General features: G+C 36.0%; 1 protein-coding gene across 3 annotated transcripts in view; it reads right to left on the bottom strand.

The window, feature by feature from the left end:
* Nucleotides 1-559: 559 nt before the first annotated feature.
* The window catches only part of CDIP1 (cell death inducing p53 target 1), a 50,295-nt gene continuing 27,527 nt past the window's right edge, over nucleotides 560-23,327 (bottom strand). The window contains exons 1-6 of one of the 3 annotated variants that reach the window (XM_074280399.1): nucleotides 17,836-19,656; nucleotides 16,297-16,369; nucleotides 12,451-12,545; nucleotides 12,012-12,164; nucleotides 2,631-2,889; nucleotides 560-2,416 (exon numbers count right to left, since the gene is read on the bottom strand). In XM_074280399.1, coding sequence (XP_074136500.1) covers nucleotides 2,305-2,416; nucleotides 2,631-2,889; nucleotides 12,012-12,164; nucleotides 12,451-12,535 — 609 coding nt within the window. In that variant the 5' untranslated portion in view covers nucleotides 12,536-12,545; nucleotides 16,297-16,369; nucleotides 17,836-19,656 and the 3' untranslated portion in view covers nucleotides 560-2,304. Of the gene's footprint in view, nucleotides 2,417-2,630; nucleotides 2,890-12,011; nucleotides 12,165-12,450; nucleotides 12,546-16,296; nucleotides 16,370-17,835; nucleotides 19,657-23,327 lie in introns of those variants that run through there. The other 2 variants (XM_074280398.1, XM_074280400.1) reach the window with 2 other exon arrangements.

Below are 23,327 nucleotides of genomic sequence, written 5' to 3' on the forward strand. Positions count from 1 at the left end.
TTCCATGCGTTACCACCTCTTCCTAGAACAGGCATATGAAATTGGATTACCAGCCAGAATAAGATTGTTTGCAATTTAGGATGAGCTCCACCTAGGATTTCATGAGGAGTTGTGAAGAACTTTTACCAATGCAAATAAGCAGCTTTTCTGCTACTTCCTTTATATAGGGTAAGGAGAGATTGACTATTATATTAGCTTGCCAACTTTGGTGTTTGATTTTCAGAAATCTCCGAATGGTGAGGCTGGGGAATACTCTATCCAACAACACAACACAGATCTTGCCCCGATTCCTGCCATTTCCTATAATTGTGAAAGGATAAGGGATTTCCCTATATCCAGTGAGAGTCAAAAGTTGGATTTAGAACTATCTTTTCCAAGACTATCCCTTAAGCCAAGCTATTTTTTTAAGGCTGTCATCTAGAACTCCAAATCTCCTACTGTAACTAATGGTTGAAGACTTTCCAGTCTTCAGTAAGACCAGGTTTTGGATATTTCAGAACCCAAAGCTGCTCCCTTGCCAAAATAAAAATACACACATAGGGCAAAAGAAGCCCAAGGGACAGGGAAAGGTGGGCAGATGAGCCAATTTAATATGTGATAAAGACTTGAGAACAAACAGGTTCACATTAAGTAGGATGACATGCATTTGAATTGCAAAAAACCAGATAAGGGGTACAGTAGCAGCAGTGATGCTTTATGATGCAGCTCCCAAGTCTTACATTCAATAACAGGGCTCAATCAGCCATCTGTCTTCATTACCCATTGTCACCTCTTCATTCTCTACCTAAATCAAATTAAATAACACAATTTCTCCAATTGAAGCTTCAAACACAATGGACAGTAAAAGGTTTAGTGCAAAAATAATGTTCCCCAACATAGTTTAAAGGAAATAAAATCTGCAAGTAATTCACACAAAGCCTGTTGAGCATGCGCCATCTAGTGGCCAGTCTACAAACTTCCATGTCTGGAAAGCGAGGATAGTGTAGAGTTTAGACAGTAGTGACCTTTCTGGCCTCTTCCCAGTCTCTCCTCCTACCACAGGCATGCAACTAAGACACAGAAAAAGGCTGAAATGCTAGATTCCATGTACAATAAGGAAAAAAAGTCCAAAAGGAATAAGCCAAGTCCTCCAATGCAACTCCACCCTCATATTCTGGGGGAAGAGGGGGGTTTAGCCAGTCTCCGTCGGTACAATGTTGGGCTTGTGCAAAGGGGGGGTAATGGAGATGATCCAGTGGTATCTGTTAAAAGTTGGGTCACGTAATCAATTTTGCTTGTTCACTTTCTAAATTGGCACCCAACCTTGTACCAAAATGATGTCATGCTTGTGCAGAGCACTCGGAGGTCTAAGTCTCACTGCTCATTCTCTTTCCTAATCAGCACTTAGTCCTGGCAGAACTTCTACATGTTTTAAGTTGTGATACCTGAGAATTTCTAAAGCCAGTGATTTCAACTCTCTATTATATAGAAGTCCTGTCCTTTATGATGCATGTAGCGTGATCCTAGCTGCTTTAGTCTATCTTTTAGGAATTTAGAGCTCTCTGGTATAATAATTAGAAACAAAGGATGGCCTTTTGGACCCACTTTTTTCCCTTGTGTTTTCAGTGGCTATTAATGACCACCGTTTCTCCAGTTTCTCTACTCCTTAAGTAAGGGCTCCCTTTAACTCTTTAATACCATCATGCTCAACATCCCATGTCTGGCTAGTTGCAGTTGTGAACTCCACCTTGCGCTATTCTGTCATATGGAAAAGTATCAGAACAGACATGCAATAGCATCAGGGCAAACTGATAATAGAAGGTAATTATCACTGTAGAAGGCAAACGGATAGGTTAGTAGGAAGAGGAATTTCCATCCCAGAAGCCCCATGAAACAAACTACTGTTCCAGGATGCAGGTTTTCTCAGATTCCCAAGAAAGCAAATGTGAAAGAACCAATACCAATAACAATAGTGAGATCTGGAAACTTTCAATGGGGAGTCCCCTATTAGGGGATAGTTAGTTCACTCTTGAAATCCTCATCACATATACTAAGCAAAATATCAATATCCAAAATAACATGCTTGTCACTTCCCACCCCCCACCCCAGTGACACTAAACTTTCAATCTGCCAAACCCTTAATCAGAAGAGATACAAATATCCCTGGGCTGGACAGACTACAGAGGACAGGAGTTCCCTGCTTCCAACCGAAGGAGGAAAAAGGGAGAAGCTACTGCCGAGCAGGAAAACAAAGCACAGGGTATAGGACTGACAAGCAAAAAGGAGAGATGGTAATCCCGGGTCCCAGCTCCCGGGTGGTCTCCGTTAGCACAGGCGCTTGTACGTGTAGATGTAGGCTTTGCAATTGGGACAGCTGTGTGTTACATCTTTGAAGTCATCAATCAGGCAGGGGATCAAGCAGCAGCCCAGGTCACACCTGAAGCAGAAGGACAGGAGAAGTTAATCATGAGGATCAAGAAGTTGCAACCAGGGACTGGAGAAGAGAAGCAAGAGCCTTATAAAAACTGGTCTCCATTATTAATAGGCTCTGAAGAAGTTGTGCATAATATGAAAGGTGATTGGTAAAGCAGCTATGCACATGGGGGGGGGGGAGAAGTACAGATGGGGAGAACTCTTGCCTTACTACATACCCCATGAAGCAGCAGAAGAAGCCTAGCACAAAGTTCATCAAGCCAATCTCGTAGGAGATCTTGGTAGTGATAGATTGCTGGCAGTGAGGACACACTGTCTGCACAGGGGCACCCTCGAAGATTTCTCCCTGCAGCACAGTCACTGTGGTAGCAGCCCCCGAGGGAACAAGGACAGTGGCTGTGTGGCCCCCAGGGCCTGGATAAGGACCTGCAGGGTAGTAGCCCATGGGAGGATGGGGGCCAGGAGGTGGATAAAAGCCTAGGGGAAAGAGACAAAAGCAGTTAATTCAGAGGCTGCTCATTTCCCCCAAACATTAAGCCAGCCAAAAAAAAAAATTTTTTTTCTCACTACAGGGTAACAGTTTAACTCAAGAACTTTGCCCATCCCCTCCCCCTCTGCCAAATGTGGATCTAATATAGAGGCAAATCCTGTAATGAAGTTGGAAGTCCTCATTTTCCTGACTCAGGCTGACCACTTACATCCTTGAAAGTTCTTCACATGTAAAAATGCTTGTGGCAGCCCTTTTTGTAGTGGCAAGAAACTGGAAACTGAGTAGATGCCCATCAGTTGGAGAAAGACTGAGTAAGTTATACAGAATACAGAATATTATGTATTTATCAACCAATTTCTGTAAGAAACAGCCAGCAGGATGATATCAGAGAGGCCTGGAAAGACTTATATGAACTGATGCTAAGTGAAATGAGCAGAACCAGGAGATTATTATACACGGCAACAAGACGACTATACAATGATCAATTCTGATGGATGTGGCTCTCTTCAACAATGACATGATTCAAACCAATTCCACTTGTTCAATGATGAAGAGAGCCATCTACACCCAGAGAGAGGATCATGGGGACAGAGTGTGGACCACAACATAGTATTCTTACTCTGTTGTCTGCCTGCATTTTGTTTTTTTTCCTCAGTTTTTTTTTCTTCCTTCTTGATCTGATTTTTCCTGTGCACCAAGTATAAATATATATACATATATTGGACTTAACATATTTAACATGTATTGGGCTATCTGTCAGCTGGGAAAGGGAGTGGGGGGGGGGGAAGAAGGAGAAAATTTGGCACAAAAGGTTATGCAAGGATCAATGTTGGAAAAATTACTCACGTATATGCTTTGTAAATAAAAAGCTTTAATAAAAAAAAAAAAAAAGTCCTTTACAAAGTGGAATAAAAGCTCATTCCAGAAAATTATAGCTCCTCCTCTTCCTGTGGGAGGTAGGACAATAAGGAAGGCCAGTATTTCAACTGAAGTCAGTAAATCTGGGAACAGAACCCAGGAATCTTGACTTCTAATCCCAGTCAGTGCATTTAATCTCATTCTTTTTGGCCAGCACCTTGCTGCAGTAAGCCAGTATGGCTCGATACACAAGTTAGCTGAGCTCAAGCCCTTCACTTTTGTAGAAACTTAGTAGTTCTTAAACCTCAACCAACTCAGATACACCTTCTACTAGTACAGACAAGAGGAGGGGGTTGATAAGCAAGAATTAAGATGTTCTGGGACTTGAAATAGTTAAACAAAACAATCACAGCAGAGGGTCTTCAGGATAAGATACTATACATTTCACATGTATTTCTTTTTCTTTTTTCTTTTTTTGACTTTCAAGACTCTTTAATTTCTTTCTTTTTTTTTTTTTTTAATATATATATTTTTTGAGGGTGGGGTTAAGTGACTTGCCCAGGGTCACACAGCTAGGAAGTGTTAAGTGTCTGAGACCACATTTGAACTCGGGTCCTCCTGAATTCAGGGCTGGTGCTCTATCTACTGAGCCACCTAGCTGCCCCCCCTTTTTAAAATTTTAATAGTTTTTATTTACCAGATATTTGCATGGGTAATTTTACAACATTGGCAATTGCCAAACCATTTGTTCCAATTTTTCTCCTCCTTCCCCCCCCCCCATGGCAGGTTGACCAATACATGTTAAATATATTAGAGTATAAATTAAATACAATATATCACATGTATTTCAATCAGAAATATCCACCTAATTTTGATGGTGTTATTTAAGTACCTGTTTTGATAGTAGGAAGGGGAGTGTCAGGTAGAATTCTTAAGCTACAGGTTGGGCTGAACGCTGCCAGGAGAATGACCCATTTCACTTTAGAGGAAAAATATTTCTTGCAATAGTTTTTGGTGCTCTAAACTCAGGTGGGAAACCTTTTGAAATCATTAAGAGGTTTTCAGAGGAAAATTGCCCATTAGACTTTTTATTTAGGTTCAAACAATCTGATAATTGTGAAAATCCTAACATGAAAGCCACAAGATTACCGGTGACCCCCATTTTCTTACTCCTTGTCCCTCTGCAATATAATTTCCAACCTCTGCACTCCACTGAAAAGGCTCTTCAAAGTTAACAAGTGTTAATAATAATTGTTAATTCTGATGGTATTTTACCAAGTCTCATCTTTCTAGACCTATATGCAGCATTTGAGTTACCCCCCCCCTTCTCCCACATTACTTTCTTTTCTCTTGATTTTCATGACACTAGAAAACTTTGATTGTCTCATCTCTGACTGATCCTCAGTTCTTTTTACCTATGTGTTAATCATAAAAATGTTCATAAAAGTCACTTTTCTCTCATTTGATGACCTTATCTTCCACGTGTTTATAATCACCTCTGTGCAGAGCTTTATAGATTAGGCAGCCTAATCTCTCCTCTGGCTGGGAAAAGCTTAAAATGCCAAAGTATTTGTTTGGTCTTAGAGCCCACAGGGAACCACAGAAGTCTGAGCAGGGGAGGAACATATTCAGACTGGCTGTCTTTCAGATAGCTCAAACTCAACAAGTCTAAAACATTTCCTCCAACCCTATCAAGCTTATTACTCCTCTTCTGAATTCTCCATTTCTATTCAAGATGCCACCAAACTTCAAAATCATCCCATTCAGGATAATATATCCTGGTATCAGCTTTGATTTCTTATTCTCATTCAATTTACATATCTTCTTATTTGCCAAATCTTTTTTTTATAAATTTATGATTCTCTCCTGCAAGGCTCCTTCCATTTACATGGCTCCCAACTTAGTTCAAGCCTTCATTACTTCTTCCTGAACTTCTATCACATTAACTTCCTAGGTGGTCTTACTCTTTCCTCTCTCCAATCAACTTTCCAATAAGTTACCAAAATAATTCTCTTAAAATGCAGGTTTGAAAATGCTATTACCCTACTCAAACTTCCATGGCTTCCTATTGTCTCTATAATCAAATATAAACAACTCTGATATTTAAAATTCATCACAATGTAAACTCAACCTTTATTACATATTTCCTCCCCACTGTGTTCTACAGTTCAGCCAAACCAGTTAAATAGAACATCCTTTGTGCTGTTCCTGCCACACAACTTTCTACTTCCTATTTGGTGCGTTTGCCCTTGTTGTTTATCTCAAGTCTGGAATGTATTTCCACCTCCCCTCCACTGCAGAGAATCCTTCCCTTTAAAGCTAAAGCACTACTTTCTTTATGTTTTTCCTGAGAGACCTTCAAAGAGTTGTTCCTGCTCTTGTCAAACTGCCTTATCATTTGTTTTGTATTTCTCTACATGTATGAGACTACCTTACTTTAAAAATAGAGATTTTTGTCTTACTTTACTATCTCTAGCAACTAGCACAACATTTGGTACATTGAAGGCAATTGTCGTTTTTGATTGGCTAACTAACAGGAAAAGCTAGAAAGGTATAAATTGAAGTAGAAACAGTTCATTGAGACTAAGAGTGAAGTGTCCAAAGTCTTCATATATATTAGTTTTTAATAATCACTTATTACTTTAACTGCCCTCACCTTAGTTTGGCCCTTTCTCGTGAAATAGTTTAATGGAATTACCTCTTGTAAGAGAAAACTAGATTTTTATATGGATTGACACACAGAAGTGTTTGAATGGAAATAATAGCAGAGGTAATTCTATTAGATAGTTTCATGAGAAAGAGCCAAATTATTGTGAGGGCAGTTAGATGGTAAAGCCAATAGAGGGTTGGGCTTGGACTCAGGAAGATCTCAGTTTGAATCCTGACTTAGATAATTCCTAAGCTGTGTGATTCCTTAACTTTTATTTCAGTTTCCTCATCTGTAAAATGGGATAACAACTGCATCTCCTAGATTGTAGTGATTGCAATCTCCTTGAGGACAGGGATTTTTTTTTTTTTTTGCCTCTTTTTTTATTCTCAGTATATGAGTCTTGCACAAAGTAAACACTTAAATGTTTAATAAAATGAGAAGATATTTGTAAATCACTTAGCACAGGTTTGAAACAAAAGCATGTAACATAATGTCTATTCTGAGTATTTTGAGTCCCAGCAAATTGTTCATTCTCTTCAGTTTATTTTTCTTCTTAAAAACAAACTATGTTCAGCAAGCAAGGGAAAACAGTCCCTAGTTGTATTGGAATCAGGTTAAAGGAAATGCAAGTTTTTGTTGTTTATATTTTTTAAGTAAAGAAACTATCTAATTGGAATTGAAGCCCAATTTTAGCAAGTTTTTTTACCTCTTTTTGGTCTGGTCTAACCAGGAAGGAGAAAAAAAGAAACTAAAAAGAGAAAAATACGAACAGAACAAGATCGTTTTTAAGCTTTTGAGATTTACATCACTTACAGAAGACTAATTCATGACTCCATAAAAATACCAAGCCATCACTCTTTGTATATGAATTTTCAAATTATTTGGGATACTAGATTAAACTTTTCAATCAATGTTATATATACTAAATCTGATAGTAACATTTCTCTGGATGCACTTCAGACTGTTAAAATGCGTAGTTAATAAAGTTTAAATATTTCATGTAAACATTATTATATTAGGAATTGTGTTTTTAGGCCTGAATTAATTTGTTGTAAACTACTATCTGACAGATGGGGAAGAGTTTGAAATATTCTATGCTTACTCTCAAAAATGCTGTAACCTTAAATCTTCCTATTATAGTAGATTTTTTAAACCTGTGATCCAAAGCACATGATCTCCACTCCCAGATATTCAAGGATAGATTTAAATGGATTCATGAATTTGATTTTTTTATATTTTAATAACTATATTTCAGCATAGGTTTCCTTTGTAATCCTCCCATGTATTTTATGTTTTATTTATTTAACAACATTATTCTTAGAAGGGGTCCATAGAGCATTTTACTGGGGGACATGGCATTTCTCCTTCTGAAAAATGATTATTTAAATATTTAAAGGTATAGCCATACCCTGATATATAAAGAATTAATTTGTTTTTGGTTGTGGTTTATCCTTTATTCTGAAAGAGGACCATGACATCAGGAAGGTGATTCCATGACATTCAAGTGAACAGAATTTAAATGAGGGAGGACTGTACAAAGTCACTAGCCTCACTTCCTTCTCCAGAGCCATCTGGGTCCATTGGCAACATGAAGATGAGAAAGACTGGAGATAGTCCTGGATGCAGTGGAAGACCTTGGCATTTCTCAGCTAAAGTCTTTAACAGGGATCAGTTTGACTGAGGCAAAACCTAATCAGTGATTAAAGTCAGGTAAGAAATGAGACAGAACATGGCCTCTTTTATCTAGTTAAAAAAAAAAAAAAAAAAAAAAATCAACCTATGAGAAGACCCTCAAGATTTCTTTAAAAGCATGGTTTTTAAGAAAGAAATCTAACCCTTTAACTCCAAGATATCTTGGGAGGTTTTCAGTGATCAAAATTTACATTCATTTAGGTAGTGCACTCACAGATTACCATATGTGGATTTTGTTTTGGTAAATAGTATAAGACACCTTGGGAATCTGGGTATTCTATTAATTCCTAAAGCTTAATCCTGTGATAGCAGAAATGCCTTCATGAGTTTTCAAGCTTGTAAATATAAATTGAAATGTGAAATTCTCCTATATCTATATGAAAATCCAGTGATCCTCTAAACATGATCATTAGAAAATTGTTTTTTAAAGTTTTAGGTTGTTACTTAAAGGTAACATGGATTTTGTTAAATTTATCTCTGGATAGAGCTTACCTATTTGAACAGTTACCATTATACTGAGGAACTAAAGATATATTTGCTTCCTTCTTCACAAGATGGGATGATTCCATAGGTTTATTAAGAGTTGGCTTTGGTCTTAAATTCATACTACTAGTAACAGCTTTTTTTTTTTTTTGGGGGGGGAGTAAAAAGTAAGCACCACTATACTTTTATATTATTATTATTATACCTAAACAGTTCCATTTACAAGAAGAAGGAATATCTGTAATAAATGTGAAATAGGTTATTTATGCAATATTAAAATTATTAGTTAGTGATATTACCCAGAAATCTGAATCCTACCGTCATACCCTATTAAAATGATCCCTAATCCCCATTAATTTTCTGTGTAAAATCTCAAAAGTTTTATCATTATGATTAATTTTTACTAGATATGGCTTATAATATATTTACAAAACAGTTATCACAGTGCCTGGTACATTCAAGTACTTCATAAATGCTTATTCCTTTCTTTCCTTTTTCTAGAAAAAGTGAGATTTGGGTTGAGTCTTAAAGGAAGCAAGGAAAATTAAAAATTGCAGTCTTAATCTTAGTGCCACCAGGATGGTCAAAGATAGAATCTCCCTCTTCCAGTCCCTCTTAGCCCTTATATACCCTATTACAATTATATCATTACAGCATTCTGAATATGGTGAACTAGAGAACCATCATCTCATCAATGAGTTTTATATATATACCTTGTTTCAAGTATACTTCTCCAGTGTTTTGTTGAAAAGTAGTCTGGCAGAAACCAGGTATAGATCAATGTCTTATACCATGTATTGAGAGAAGCTCAAAATGGACATATGAGTAAAGAGTCATGGTTAAACAAATTAGTGGAGCAGAGAAGAAATAATCTATAAATAAGAGAAATATGTTCAAACAAGAAATACAAAGGTCACAGGAGATAATTTTCTTTTAATTTGATTGTTCTTCTAATAAAAGCTCTCATTTCAAAGACATTTAGGTAACTTAGGTCAAATGTATGAGAATAAAAGCTATTCCCCATAGGCAGTTTTCAGAGGAAGAAATTGAAGATGGCAACAATCGTGGAAAAAATTCTCTAAATCACTAAAAATTAGAAAAAGGCAAATTAAAACAACTCTTGAGATACCATCTCATACCCACATCACATTGGCTAAGATCACAAAAAAGAAAAATAATAAATGCTAGAGGGCATGTGAGAAAATAGGCATATTAATAATGCACTTCTGGTGGAGTTATCCACTAGACCTACCATTCTGGAAAGCAATTTAGAACACCAAAGTTATGAAATGGAATATCTTCCAACCCAGTGATATTACTACTAGGTCTATGCCCAAAGGAGATCAAAGAAAGAAGAAAATGACTCACATGCACAAAAATATTTATAGTATCTCTTTTTGTGGTGCTAAAGTACTAACTGGAAACTGAGTAGATGCTCATTAGCTAGGGAATACCTGAACAAGTATAGCATATGAACAAAACAGAATATTGCGCTTTATGAAATAATGAAGGGTATGATTTCAGAAAAAGCTGGGAGGACTTGTATAGTATGTTGCAAAATGAAGTGAACAGAATCAGCAGAATAATTTATACAATACTATAAAGATAGTCAACTTTGAAAGCTTATCAACACAATGACCAACCATAATTCCAAAAGGAATCATGATGAAACATGTTATCCAGCTCCAAATAGAGAACTAATGGACTCAAGAGTACATTTTTCTTCTCTGTTTCTTATATACCTCTCCTCTTTTAGATATGGAATATAGAAATTTGGTGTGTGATTACACATGTATAACATATCAAATTGCCATTGAGAGAAGCTCAAAATGGACATATGAGTAAAGAGTCATGGTTAAACAAATTAGTGGAGCAGAGAAGAAATAATCTATAAATAAGAGAAATATGTTCAAACAAGAAATACAAAGGTCACAGGAGATAATTTTCTTTTAATTTGATTGTTCTTCTAATAAAAGCTCTCATTTCAAAGACATTTAGGTAACTTAGGTCAAATGTATGAGAATAAAAGCTATTCCCCATAGGCAGTTTTCAGAGGAAGAAATTGAAGATGGCAACAATCGTGGAAAAAATTCTCTAAATCACTAAAAATTAGAAAAAGGCAAATTAAAACAACTCTTGAGATACCATCTCATACCCACATCACATTGGCTAAGATCACAAAAAAGAAAAATAATAAATGCTAGAGGGCATGTGAGAAAATAGGCATATTAATAATGCACTTCTGGTGGAGTTATCCACTAGACCTACCATTCTGGAAAGCAATTTAGAACACCAAAGTTATGAAATGGAATATCTTCCAACCCAGTGATATTACTACTAGGTCTATGCCCAAAGGAGATCAAAGAAAGAAGAAAATGACTCACATGCACAAAAATATTTATAGTATCTCTTTTTGTGGTGCTAAAGTACTAACTGGAAACTGAGTAGATGCTCATTAGCTAGGGAATACCTGAACAAGTATAGCATATGAACAAAACAGAATATTGCGCTTTATGAAATAATGAAGGGTATGATTTCAGAAAAAGCTGGGAGGACTTGTATAGTATGTTGCAAAATGAAGTGAACAGAATCAGCAGAATAATTTATACAATACTATAAAGATAGTCAACTTTGAAAGCTTATCAACACAATGACCAACCATAATTCCAAAAGGAATCATGATGAAACATGTTATCCAGCTCCAAATAGAGAACTAATGGACTCAAGAGTACATTTTTCTTCTCTGTTTCTTATATACCTCTCCTCTTTTAGATATGGAATATAGAAATTTGGTGTGTGATTACACATGTATAACATATCAAATTGCCATCTCAAGGAGGAAGAAGGAGAAAGAGAGAATTTTGAACTTAAGATAAAAAAAAAAGTTAAAAAATTGTTTTCACATGTAATTGGAAAAAATTAGTTTAAAAAATGTTAAGGAAATCTGGTTTGCATGATCATATGTATTTGTAATAGATTTTGTATTTCTTACTTTCTCAACTTGGATAGGGTAGGGGGAAAGAATCTGGAACTGAAAATAAAACTGAATTTAAGAAATAAAAAGAATGTGACCATCTCCAAAGAGAACAGAAGGCCTTAGCATTCTATTTACTATTCATTTGCTACTTATCTTACACTAATTATTGTCATCTTCTCTAGTATTTGGCTTGCTCTATCCCCTTCCACCCCCCCCCCAAAAAAAACCCCAATCCTATATTATATTAAGGAAATGAAGTGTTTGTTTAGTCTTTCTCACAGTAGTTGGAGGTAAGTACTCTCAAACACAGAATGAATATAGAATGAATCAAAGCTAGAACAGTCTCATTATCTATAAGCAGGCAGGATGCTACACTGAAGTGACAAGGGGAAGATGAATTAAGCCAATAAGGGGTTTGGGAGATTGTCTCCAAAAACTAGTCAACTTACCTGGGGGCACATAAGTACCATCTGCATTTAAGTGGGAAGGAATGAAGCCTGGCTGAGGGCCTGGATGAAGTGGTGGCTCATAGGGAGGAGGCCCAATGTCTGGTGGGGGTACAGGAATGCCAGGGGGTTGTACCATAGCTGGTGAAGCTCTGCCTAGAGAAAGAGAGAAGAGTAGGTCCTGTCAGCTTCTGTCCAAAATCTACATTTACTCAGTTAAAACTTGCCTTTGAGGAAAGGTGAAAGCTGACAATTCCTTAAATAAGGGAATCTCTGGGATTTTAGTTTGAGATTAGTAATTGGGCAGGTCCAGCTTACTAGTAGTATTTCTTCAGGTTCTTTCCTTCTTTGCCTCAGAACTAGACTCTCTCAAAAGTATGGACTTTGAAAACCAAGGAGTCCCACTGTAAACCAGTGACTTTTCTATCATGAAAAGACCTACCTGCACCAGGTGGGCCTCCAGTCTTCTCCTCCAAGAGGGGAGCTGAGGGGTCCCCAGGATAGGGAGGGGGAGGATCATTGGACATCTTTATTGACCTGTGGGAAAAAATACAGAGTTTAACCGAATGCTTACATAGAAGTAGTCTAAGGATAGTCAAAAAATCACTGGGTCCTGGCTTAAAGGTTTCTGGCACAGTCCTTGATTAAACAATTTCCTAGCAAGACCTGAGGCCACAAACTCAACCATCCTCTGAAAGTAATTCAGACTTCTGAGCTACCTTTCATTAACTGGCACTAGCAGCATTTTTACTTTGAACAAAAAAAAAAAGAAAAATCCAAGGTGGTCCAGTTACTGCACTAGAAAACAAAACTCTCCATGAAACTGGAATCTTCAGTGTTGTTAACCCTTAAAAACTTACTTTATGTTTCATGCTTTTTAACAGTGAAACAGATTCAGAGATGTACCTATAGTTACTTTACTCACATTTCCATCAATACATTTAAAGCTGGCCTTACTGTAAACCTGAACCTTCAAACAATCTAGAACTTCTACTCAATACCCACAAAAAATCAAGCGATGGGGAAAGAACCTTAAAAAAAAAAAAAAAAACCCAACCCCAGATTTTACAAGTGAAAACATACTATTTGAAGATATATCCTTTGCTACGGATTGCTGAAACCTAAAAGTGCAATATCTGGACTAATATTTAAGAAGAGAAGTTAGTAAAATTAACAAAGGAAAAAATTTCCAAGTTCAATTAACTCCATAAAGAGTCCATACAAAGAAAGGAGTAGAATATAGATAATGAGACTGAGGAAAAACAGCCAGATAGGTAAGAAAGTACCAACATGAAAATTCAGGATGTGTATTTAGGAGGTAGTCAACAGTGCCAAATATTACACAGAAGCCAAGTAAGATGAAGACTTATTATTTGGCAATTAAAAGATCACTGATAAGCTATTTTAGTTCACAGATGAACTTGGGAGTGAGAATAGACTGTAAATGATGGGAAGTCAGTGGGAAGTAAGAAAGTGGAGACAAACAGTTTTTTTTTTTTTTTTTTTTAATAGGAGTTTGGTTATGAAAAAGAATTATGATAGAGGATATTACCTGTAGGTAGAGTCAAGTAAAGGTTAAAGTTAGGAGAGATCCAATACCCCAATCAAGAGAAATAATATTTTATATTTGAAATAATGAAGTAGCTTTTGGACTACCATCTTCTAGTACAGCAGAAAAAGCTTTGGAGATATAAGATCTGAATTCAAATCTCTTCCTCATAAGGCCTTGTAGGGAAAAAATCACTAACTAACCTCCCTGGATCTCAGTTTCCTTTTAGATATAAAGTAGGTGGATTGAACTAAAGGCCCCTGATGTATATTCCTGCTCTAGATCATAGATCTAGATGGTCTTTTCTATTCAGAAACTGGAGGCTATGAAAACACAAAGTAGGAGGCATAATTATAGATAACAGAGCTGCAATTGGAAATTGCACCAGGGTTGTATTGTTATTCATCCCTGCTGGCTCTTTTTACTATCATTCATTGATTGGTTTGCAAAATAGAAAGAAACAATAAACTTTAGTAATTGGGAGTCTGTCACATGTTAGGATCTGTGAAAAATACCTGAATACAGAACTTCTGATATTTGAAACAAAATATTCTAAGAGGCTTTGCCTTTTCCATTAGGATAATACTATAAAGACTTATGCAATGGAAGGAATACTATACATTTGATAACCAAGGTTCAAATCCTACCTCTATTGTACCTACTTGACCTAAACAAATCATTTACCCTTTGATCTCTGGTATAGCTGTAAAATGAGAAGGCTGAACTTCTCTTGGTCCTTTCCAGTTTTAAATCTATGCTCCTGTGGAAATAACTATTTTTTAAAAGTAGTAGTTTGTGTGCATACCCTTTGCAGTGTTTCTACTGGGCTTATATACCAAAAAGATCTTAAAGGAGGGAAAGGGACCCACATGTGCAAAAATATTTGTGGCAGCCCTTTTTATAGTGGCAAGAAACTTGAAACTTAGTGCATGCCCATCAGTTAGAAAATGGCTAAATAAGTTATGGTATATGAATACTATGGAATATTATTGTTCTGTAAGAAATTATCAGCAGGATGATTTCAGAGAGGTCTGGAGAATCTTACATGAAGTGATGCTAAGTGAAATGAGCAAAATCAGGATATCATTGTACATGGCAACAACAATATATCAGATCAATTAGATCAATTCTGATGGACATGGCTCTCTTCAACAATGAAATGATTCAGATCAGTTCCAATGGCCTTGTAATGGAGAGCCATCTATACCCAGAAAGAGGACTGTGGGAACTGAATGTGGATCACAACATAGCATTTTCACTCTTTTACTGTTGTTTGCTTGCATTTTATTTTTTCTCATTTTTTTTTCCAGTTTGATTTTTCTTGCGCAGCAATTTAACTGAACAAATATGTATGCCTATATTGGATTTAATATATATTACTACCATGTTTAACATATGTTGTACTATTTTCTGTGTAAGGGAAGGGTGGGAGAAAGGAGAGAAAAATTGGAAAACAAAGTATTGAAAGGATTAATGTTGAAGAATTATCCATGCCTATGTTTTGAAAATAAAAAGCTTTAATTAAAAAAAAAAAATCATTTAAAATAAAGTAGAAACACACCTGTCAGATTGGCTAAAATGACAGGAAAAGATAATGACAAATGTGGGAGGGGATGTAGGAAAACTGGGACACTGATACATTGTTGATAGAGTTGTGAATAGATCCAACCATTCTGGAGAACAGTTTGAAACTATGCGCAAAAAGTTATCACACTGTGCATACCCTTTGATAGAGCTGTATTTCTACTGGGCTTATATTCCAAAAAGATCTTAAAGGAGGGAAAGGGACCCACATGTGCAAAAATGTTTGTGGCAGGCCTTTTTGATGTGGCAAGAAACTGGAACCTGAGTGGATGCCCATCAGTTGGAGAATGGCTGAATAAGTTATGGTATATAAATGTTATGGAATATTATCGTTCTGTAAGAAATGACCAAAAAAAAAAAAAAAAAGAAAGAAAGAAAGAAAAACAACAAAAAAAGAAACAACCAGCAGGGTGAGTACAGAAAGGCTTGGAGATCCAATTCAGTTCCAAATGAACAATGACGGACAGAACCAGCTACACCCAGAGAAAGAACACTGGGAAATGAAAGTGGACTACTTGCATTTTTTTCTTCCCAGGTTATTTTTACCTTTCTGAATACAATTTTTCTTGTGCAACAAGAGAACTGTACACATGTGTACACATACATTGTAGTTAAGATATACTTTAACATGTTTAACATGTATGAGATTGCCTGCCATCTAGGGGCGAGGGTGGAGAGAGGGAAGGGAAAAGTTGGAACAGAAGTGATTGCAAGGGACAATGTTGAAAAATTACCCATGCATATATTCTGTCAATAAAATGCTATTAAAAAAATACATATATATATATATATACATATATATATATACGTATATATATATATACATATATATATATATATATACGTATATATATATATATATATATATATATATATATATATATATAATAGAAATATTTTTTAAAAATAAAATAAAAGTAGTTTGGGACAGAGTTGTCTCTTCTTCCTTAGTGAATTTCTTTTTCTTCTTTTTTTTTTTTTTGCTGAGGCAATTGAGATTAAGTGACGTGCCCAGGGTCACATAGCTAGGAAGTGTTGAGTGTCTCACTCAGGCCACCTTTGAACTCAGGTCCTCCTGACTTCAAGGCTGGTGCTCTCTCTATCCACTGCACCACCTAGCTGTCCTTTCAGTGAATTTCTTAAAAGATATTTTACCTTATTCAAAGTTTTCTGGGGGAACCTCAAGACAGGATTAAGCTTCCCCAACCAGCACTAATGGCTTCTGGAACTGTGGGAGAGAAAGGAAAAATACAGCTGTCAGTACAAGGACAAAACTCATTCACTATCAAAAGTCAGTCAAACATCCTGTGTTGCTGGAAGAACCCAATGTCAATTTGGAGATATATTTCTTTCCTTTGCCTTCATTCAAGTTCTACCTGTAAAACACAATGTGAGCACATGAAAAAGTCACTTAGCCTCTCTCAGTCTCAATTTGTTCATCTGTAATATCAGGATATTGGTAGTACACCACAGAATTGTTGTAAAGATCAAATGAGAATGTATATATAGCACTTTGCAAACTTTAAAATAAATTTCAACCCATTTTCTGGAGTATTTAAATATTATTCAGAAATACCTAAAAAGCATAACCCTGGATGCAGGATGCAGGATGCAGGAAACATCCCTCTTTAGTCCCCCCTCCCCACCCAAATACACTTACCCCCACTACATACATCCAGATTGCCCTCTGCTATTAGTCTCCCTCTAGCAGAAATTTCTAAAGCTCCCACCTTGCCTACCCTTCAAGCTTGTGGGTTAAAGAACAGTGGAATATCCAGGAAGAAGTTGGCAGGAACAATAAGAAAGTGGATCAAAGAAATAATAGATCTTGCTGTATACTAACATATCTGAACCAGAAATAGCACAAAATTCCCATGATTCCAAGTGTAGTGCTCTTACTACCATTATATACGCTTACATTCTCTTTTATCTAAAAGAATGGATATAATGTTACCTATCTCAAAAGGACTTAATGAACCTTAAAGAAACCTGCTGCTCAATCTTTTGGCTAAGATAAGTTTTATAAAAATGTCAGTTATGACAAATGTTTTAAAAAAAATAGAATCAGGAACTGATGTCGGTTATGATCCCTTTAAGAAACTAATCCTTTCAGATTCATTTATTCCTTTCTGATTCCCAGCCCCTCCTAGCAGAAGCATTATCAATTCAAGAAGCTAGGACCTTTGATTCACAAATCCTGGTCAAAAGCACTCCCTTGAATTCCAATAGAAGATCTAGGCTCTCCCAGCCCCCATGGAATCTGAGCCAACTTGGGACTCCACCCAAGGGTCGGTTTAGCTAAATCTCTCATTATAAAAGAGCCAAGCTGGAGTCCTCTCTTTGCAGAGGTTCCAAACATGGCAGCCTTACGCCTGGCATGCCAAGGAACACTGTTTGTGGTGCCTTCTTATCTCTATCTTCACCTTTTACTAACTAGACTTTAACCTTGCTTCCAAACCCCATAAGAAACCTCTTTTATCAATCTAGGTTTTCAGGTCTGTAAATTCCTTTACAGGGGACTCTTGCGCCACCCACTAGATCTCATTTAACTCTGTATTCTTGTGCTGAATCTGAAGGGGTTGCTGGGGAGTTCTATTTGACTCCCTGTGCCCTGAACCTGCCACTAGACCTCATCAGAACTACCAAAATATTCTTTCTTCCTTTAACCCTTTTTCTTCCAAATCCCCTACTTACTTTGATTTTCTCTCTCTTATATCAATGGCTGCTCATTCTTCTTTCTGCACACTGCACCCATTTCAAAAGAGTAGCAGATCCTGGGTGACTCTTGGCAGTAGGTTCAGCATGTTATGTCACACTTTGGGATTAAGTTTCTTAGCCCATGGCTTAGCCCAGTCCTAAAAAAAAATTTAGGAGTGCCATCTACTGACTCTTTTTCCATAGAAATCATAGTGGATATAGATATATTTAGTAGCCAAGAGCAAATTTATGGTTCACTACTGAAACTTCTCTGTATTTTGAATTCTTCTCTATATTTTTATTTATGTTTAAGTCTTGGCCACATACCAAGTCTCATCTTCAGGTACTTTTCTCCTAAGCCTTGTCTCATGATCAATTTAACACACGCCTCTGGCTCATTCTTGGCCCTTTTTGAAAAGTAAATATACCACTTCAATACTTCAAAAGATCCATGACTTTAATGGTATGAGTACTTCCCTAAGATCAAGCTGGACTAAGTGGTAAATAAGTACAAACTCCAACAGATAGCTTCCCAGCTATCCATCCCATCTTTTTACCATCCACTGTCATGTGCTCATTTCTATCCTTTCTCTAAGCAAATAATCACATAAAGAGTAAGATTACTTCTAAAAAGAACATGTTAATCAACTCTGATGTAGTCTGACTTACCATCCCAGTGACTTCCCAGTCCAAAATACTTTTCCCTAGCCACCACACCTGTATGTGTTGCATTATCCTATTAAAATGTAAATATTTTTTGAAGACAGGAAATATCTCATTTTGTATTTGTATCTTCAGGCTTAGCACATAGTAAACATTTAGTAAGTCCTTTTATTCATTCAGAAGATGGTATAAAAGGATAACATTTGGATTTTTGAAAAGACTTATGAGGATGGCCAGGGTTTGATTGCATCTAAACAGTAAGCATTTATTAAACACATAAAATATGCCAGATAAAGCAGCTAAGTAGTTCTATTGGATAGAGCATTGGGTTTGGAATCAAGAAAACATACGAGTTCAAATGTGGTCTCAGATACTTACTAGCTGTATGACTTTGGGCAAGTCATTTAACCTGTGTTTACTTTAAAGTAGTGGAGAAGAAAATGGCAAAACACTCCACTACCTTTGCCAAGAAACTCCCATGGACACTATTGACATGTTATAGTCCACGGGGACATGAAGAGTCAGATATGACTGAACAACAACAGATGCCAGGTATTATGCTAAAGAATGGGGATAGAATGACAAAAATTAAAAAGTCTTTGTCCTCAGAGAGTTTATAATTTTTTGGGAAGAAATATGTGTCCTTATTAATATACACAGAACACATGCATGAGAATAAAATCTATGAATGGGGAGTACTACATAATAAGGCTGTAAAGGTAGGTTTGAGCCAGGTTATGACTCTAAATGGCAAAGAAGAGTTTGATTTAATCTTAGGTATAAGATTACCTAAATCTTAGGTAAAAGAATAGAATTTATTGAGCAATGGAATAATGTGATCTAACTTGTGCTTTAGAAATATTACTTTAGGGGCATAGGTGCAATGAATAGAACACCAGCCCTGAAGTCAGGAGGACCTGAGTTCAAAATCTAGTCTCAGACACCACTTTCTAGCTGTGTGACCCTGGGCAAGTCACAACCCCAATTGTCTCAGCAAAAAAAAAAAAAAAAAAAAAAAAAAAAATCACTTTTAACAACTTCGTTCAAAACAGACTGTAGAGACCAATTCCAAATAGACTTATGATGAAGAGAGACCGAAAGCCATCTGCATTCAGAGAAAATTATGAAGATGAATGTGAATCACAACATAATATTTTCACCTTTTTTGCTGTCATTTGCTTGCATGTTCTTTTCTTTCTCATTTTTTTCTCCTTTTTAATCTGATTTTTTTTCTTCTGCAGCATGATAAAAATGGAAATATGTTTTAAAGAATTGTACATGTTTAACATATTGAATTGCTAGATGTCTAGGGGAGAGAGGATATGGGAAGGGAGAGAGAAAAATTTGGAACACAAAGTTTTGCAAGAGTGAATGTTGAGACTTACATGAACTGATGCTGAGTGAAATCAGTAGGACCAGGAGATCATTGTACACTTCAACAACAATACTATATGATGATCAATTCTGATGGATGTGGCCCTCTTCAACAATGAGATGAACCCAATCAGTTCCAATAGAGCAGTAATGAACTGAACCAGCTACACCCAGCGAAAGAACTCTGGGAGATGAGTGTGAACTACTACATAGAATTCCCAGTCCCTCTAATTTTGTCTGCCTGCATTTTTTATTTCCTTCACAGGCTAATTGTACACTATTTCAAAGTCCAATTCTTTTTGTTTAGCAAAACAACTGTTTGGTCATGTAGACATATATTGTACTTAATTTGTACTTTAACATATTGAACATGTATTGGTCAACCTGCCATCTGGAGAGGGGGAAGGAGGGGAAAAATTAGAACAAAAGGTTTGGCAACTGTCAATGTTGTAAAATATCCCATGCATATATCTGGTAAATAAAAACTATTAAATTAAAAAAAAAAAAAAAAAAAAAGAGTGAATGTTTAAAAAATTTTCGCTACTGTGTTTTGAAAAATTAAAAGTTACTATACACACACACACACACACACACACACACACACACACACACAGAATAGACTGAAGAGATGATGCAGGGAGAATGATTATAAAACTACTGCAATGGTTTAGGGAGGCAGGAATGATGGCCAGGACTAGAGGTGGTAGACAAACTCCACGATTGTGAATTGGGATGAGTGGAAGCCCAAATAAAAACTAGTAAAATGTAAATCTATACTGACCAAGAAACAAAAGCACACAAATTAGGAGGAAAAATATTTTTAGAGAGGAATTGAGGTTAAGTTGGAAAAATGACAAAAACACACATATCTTCTCACCCAGATACCAAATAATAGCAGTATGACATAGGAAGAACAATAGTAGAAAGCAGTAATTAATGGGAGGTAGAATCCAATAAAAGATACTTTAATATTTCAAAATTATGTTATTTTGTCTTCACCAGAATTACAAAACTGAAAGGGACCTCAGAGATCACCTAGTCCAAACTGTAACTGACAGAGAATACTATCTACAACAAATTCAAAAAGTTAGGTAACTAGTTCTGCTTTAAAACAAAGCCCTGTGGAAGCAGTCCATTTCACTATGGAGCAGAATTGCCATTCTTTCTTTTGGCTCTACTTTATTCATTCTGTACCATTTCATATAAATTTTTTCTTAGCAAACTATATTTTTGATATTACTGTTAGGCAATATTGATGAGGTTTAGGTTTTGGGGTTCCCTTTAGTAAGGAACCAAATGATAAGGTCTAGATTTAGGGAACCAAAATGAGATTAGGGTTTCTAGTGGTCAGAGAGTTAAATGAGAAGGTGTAGTGGCAGGTTCGGGATTCAGGGAGCCAAATGGAAAGGTTTAGCTCCTCTGCACCTCTTTGGCATTTGATACAAGGGTAGGGAGTTTTGGGGAACTCCCTTCTGGTGGCACATTCTCTGAAAAGGAATTTACACACTTGAATACCTAGATTAATAAAAGAGGTTTAATTATAGGGATTGGGAAGTAAGGTTAGAAATCCTGACAGAGGCAACAAAGTCTCGTTAGGGAAATAGGTGAGATTTTTCTCCTTCAAGAATTTTTAGAATTTTCGGGTCCCTTCTTCAATATATATATATATATATATATATATATATATTTAAAGTGGAGTTTATTTCATTTTGCTTATTTGAATATTTTTGCTAATAATTACTGTTTGGAATAAAAATTTCTTTTTCAAAGTGTCATCATTATTTTAGCTTAGAATAAACTCAGACTTGTGGTAAATTCTAAAAAAAAAAAAATACTAAAAAAGAGCTCTTTTGGCCTATACTGGGAACAAAGGGAAAATGAAAGAAGGCAAGGGGCTGCTACTCAAATGGACTGGATAATAACAGAGAAAGAAGACAGTTATTAAATTCATATAATTTCTATCATGAAGATATTGATCTTCACAGCAGGAAATACAACACAAATAGCACAAAAATAGTTCGAGCTGTAAAAGAACACTTCATTATACTAAATGAATCTAAGTCATCAGGTTAGGGCAAATTATACTCTTGGAATGAAAAAGACTGACATGTGTGACTGCTGAGCCACCATTATTACTCAGCCTTGAAAATTCACAGACAGAGAAAAGAGAGGAAAAAGAACTGCCATAGGACTAGGGACAGAAATGTGCTAATTTTCAATGAAGAGGAGAGGGCAAAATCTTCAAAATATAAACTGATAAGTTTGCCTGAAAATACTGGTAATGTTCTAGAATGGATAATAAAAGGGATAGTTTGTGAACATTTAAAGATTGAGTTGGTGAACAAAATCCATCAAAAGCTTGTCCTTTAAAAAAATCTTTTTATTATTAGACTGAGAGATCAAGAAAACACCACTGATACTGTATTACACCTCAATTTTGGGAAAGCAGACATTGTATTACACCTCAATTTCAGGAAAGCTATCTGATAAAGTCTTCAATCTTGTGTACATAGGAGCTACAAGATAGTTCTACCAGGCAGATTCAGAACTAGTTGAATAACTGAATATAAAGACAGGTCATTAATACAAGGATGTCAATTTGGGGAAATGTCTCTAATGGAAAGCCCCAGAAATCTGTTCTTGGCCTTGTGATGTGCAACTTAAAAAAAAATAAAACGTAAATGAACACACAATTGGCACACTTAATGGCATGCTTAATTTCAGATGATATAAAGAAGATGATATAAAGTCTGGAAAAATGGGCCAAAACTAATGAGATTTAATAGAAACCAACTGCACATATATGATATGGGAAGACTTATGAAACCAGCAGTTCACATTAAAAAAAAAAAAAAAGAAAAAAAAAAAAGCTTTATAGAACAGGTAGCTTAAAATCCATTCAATAATACAAGGCAGGCCCCCCTCCAAAGTAATTAAACCTTAATTTATATTAAGAGAAGCATAGAATCCAGAACAAAGGACATTGTTTGTACACTTCTCTTGTCAGATTACATCTACATTTATTTATTATGTTCAGCTTAGAGCATACTTTAGAAAGGATACTGGAAAAGGTGACACATTCAGAGGAGAGCAACCAAGATAGTAAGGAGAGATTTTGCCATAACAAGATTAGTTAAAGAAGTTAAGGATGTTTAACTTGGATAAAAAGATGTGGGGAACATGATAATTGTCTTCAAGTACTTAAAAGGCTCTAAGATGAAAGAGATTAGATTTCTCCTGCTTCATCTTAGTAAGACAAGAAACAACAACTGCAAGTTGCAGAAAAACAGGGTTCAGCTTGTTGTAATAGAACGATTTCCTAAATAGAGGTGTCAAAATAGAATGGGCTGTATCAGTAAGTCTGCAAGCAAATGAAGAATTACCACTTAACATCAAGAGTATTTTAAAGAATATTCCTTTTTTTTTTTTTTAAAGTGCAAATTTGGCATTAT

This window comes from Sminthopsis crassicaudata, chromosome 1 (genome assembly GCF_048593235.1).
Source record: "Sminthopsis crassicaudata isolate SCR6 chromosome 1, ASM4859323v1, whole genome shotgun sequence".
NCBI lineage: Eukaryota > Metazoa > Chordata > Mammalia > Dasyuromorphia > Dasyuridae > Sminthopsis > Sminthopsis crassicaudata.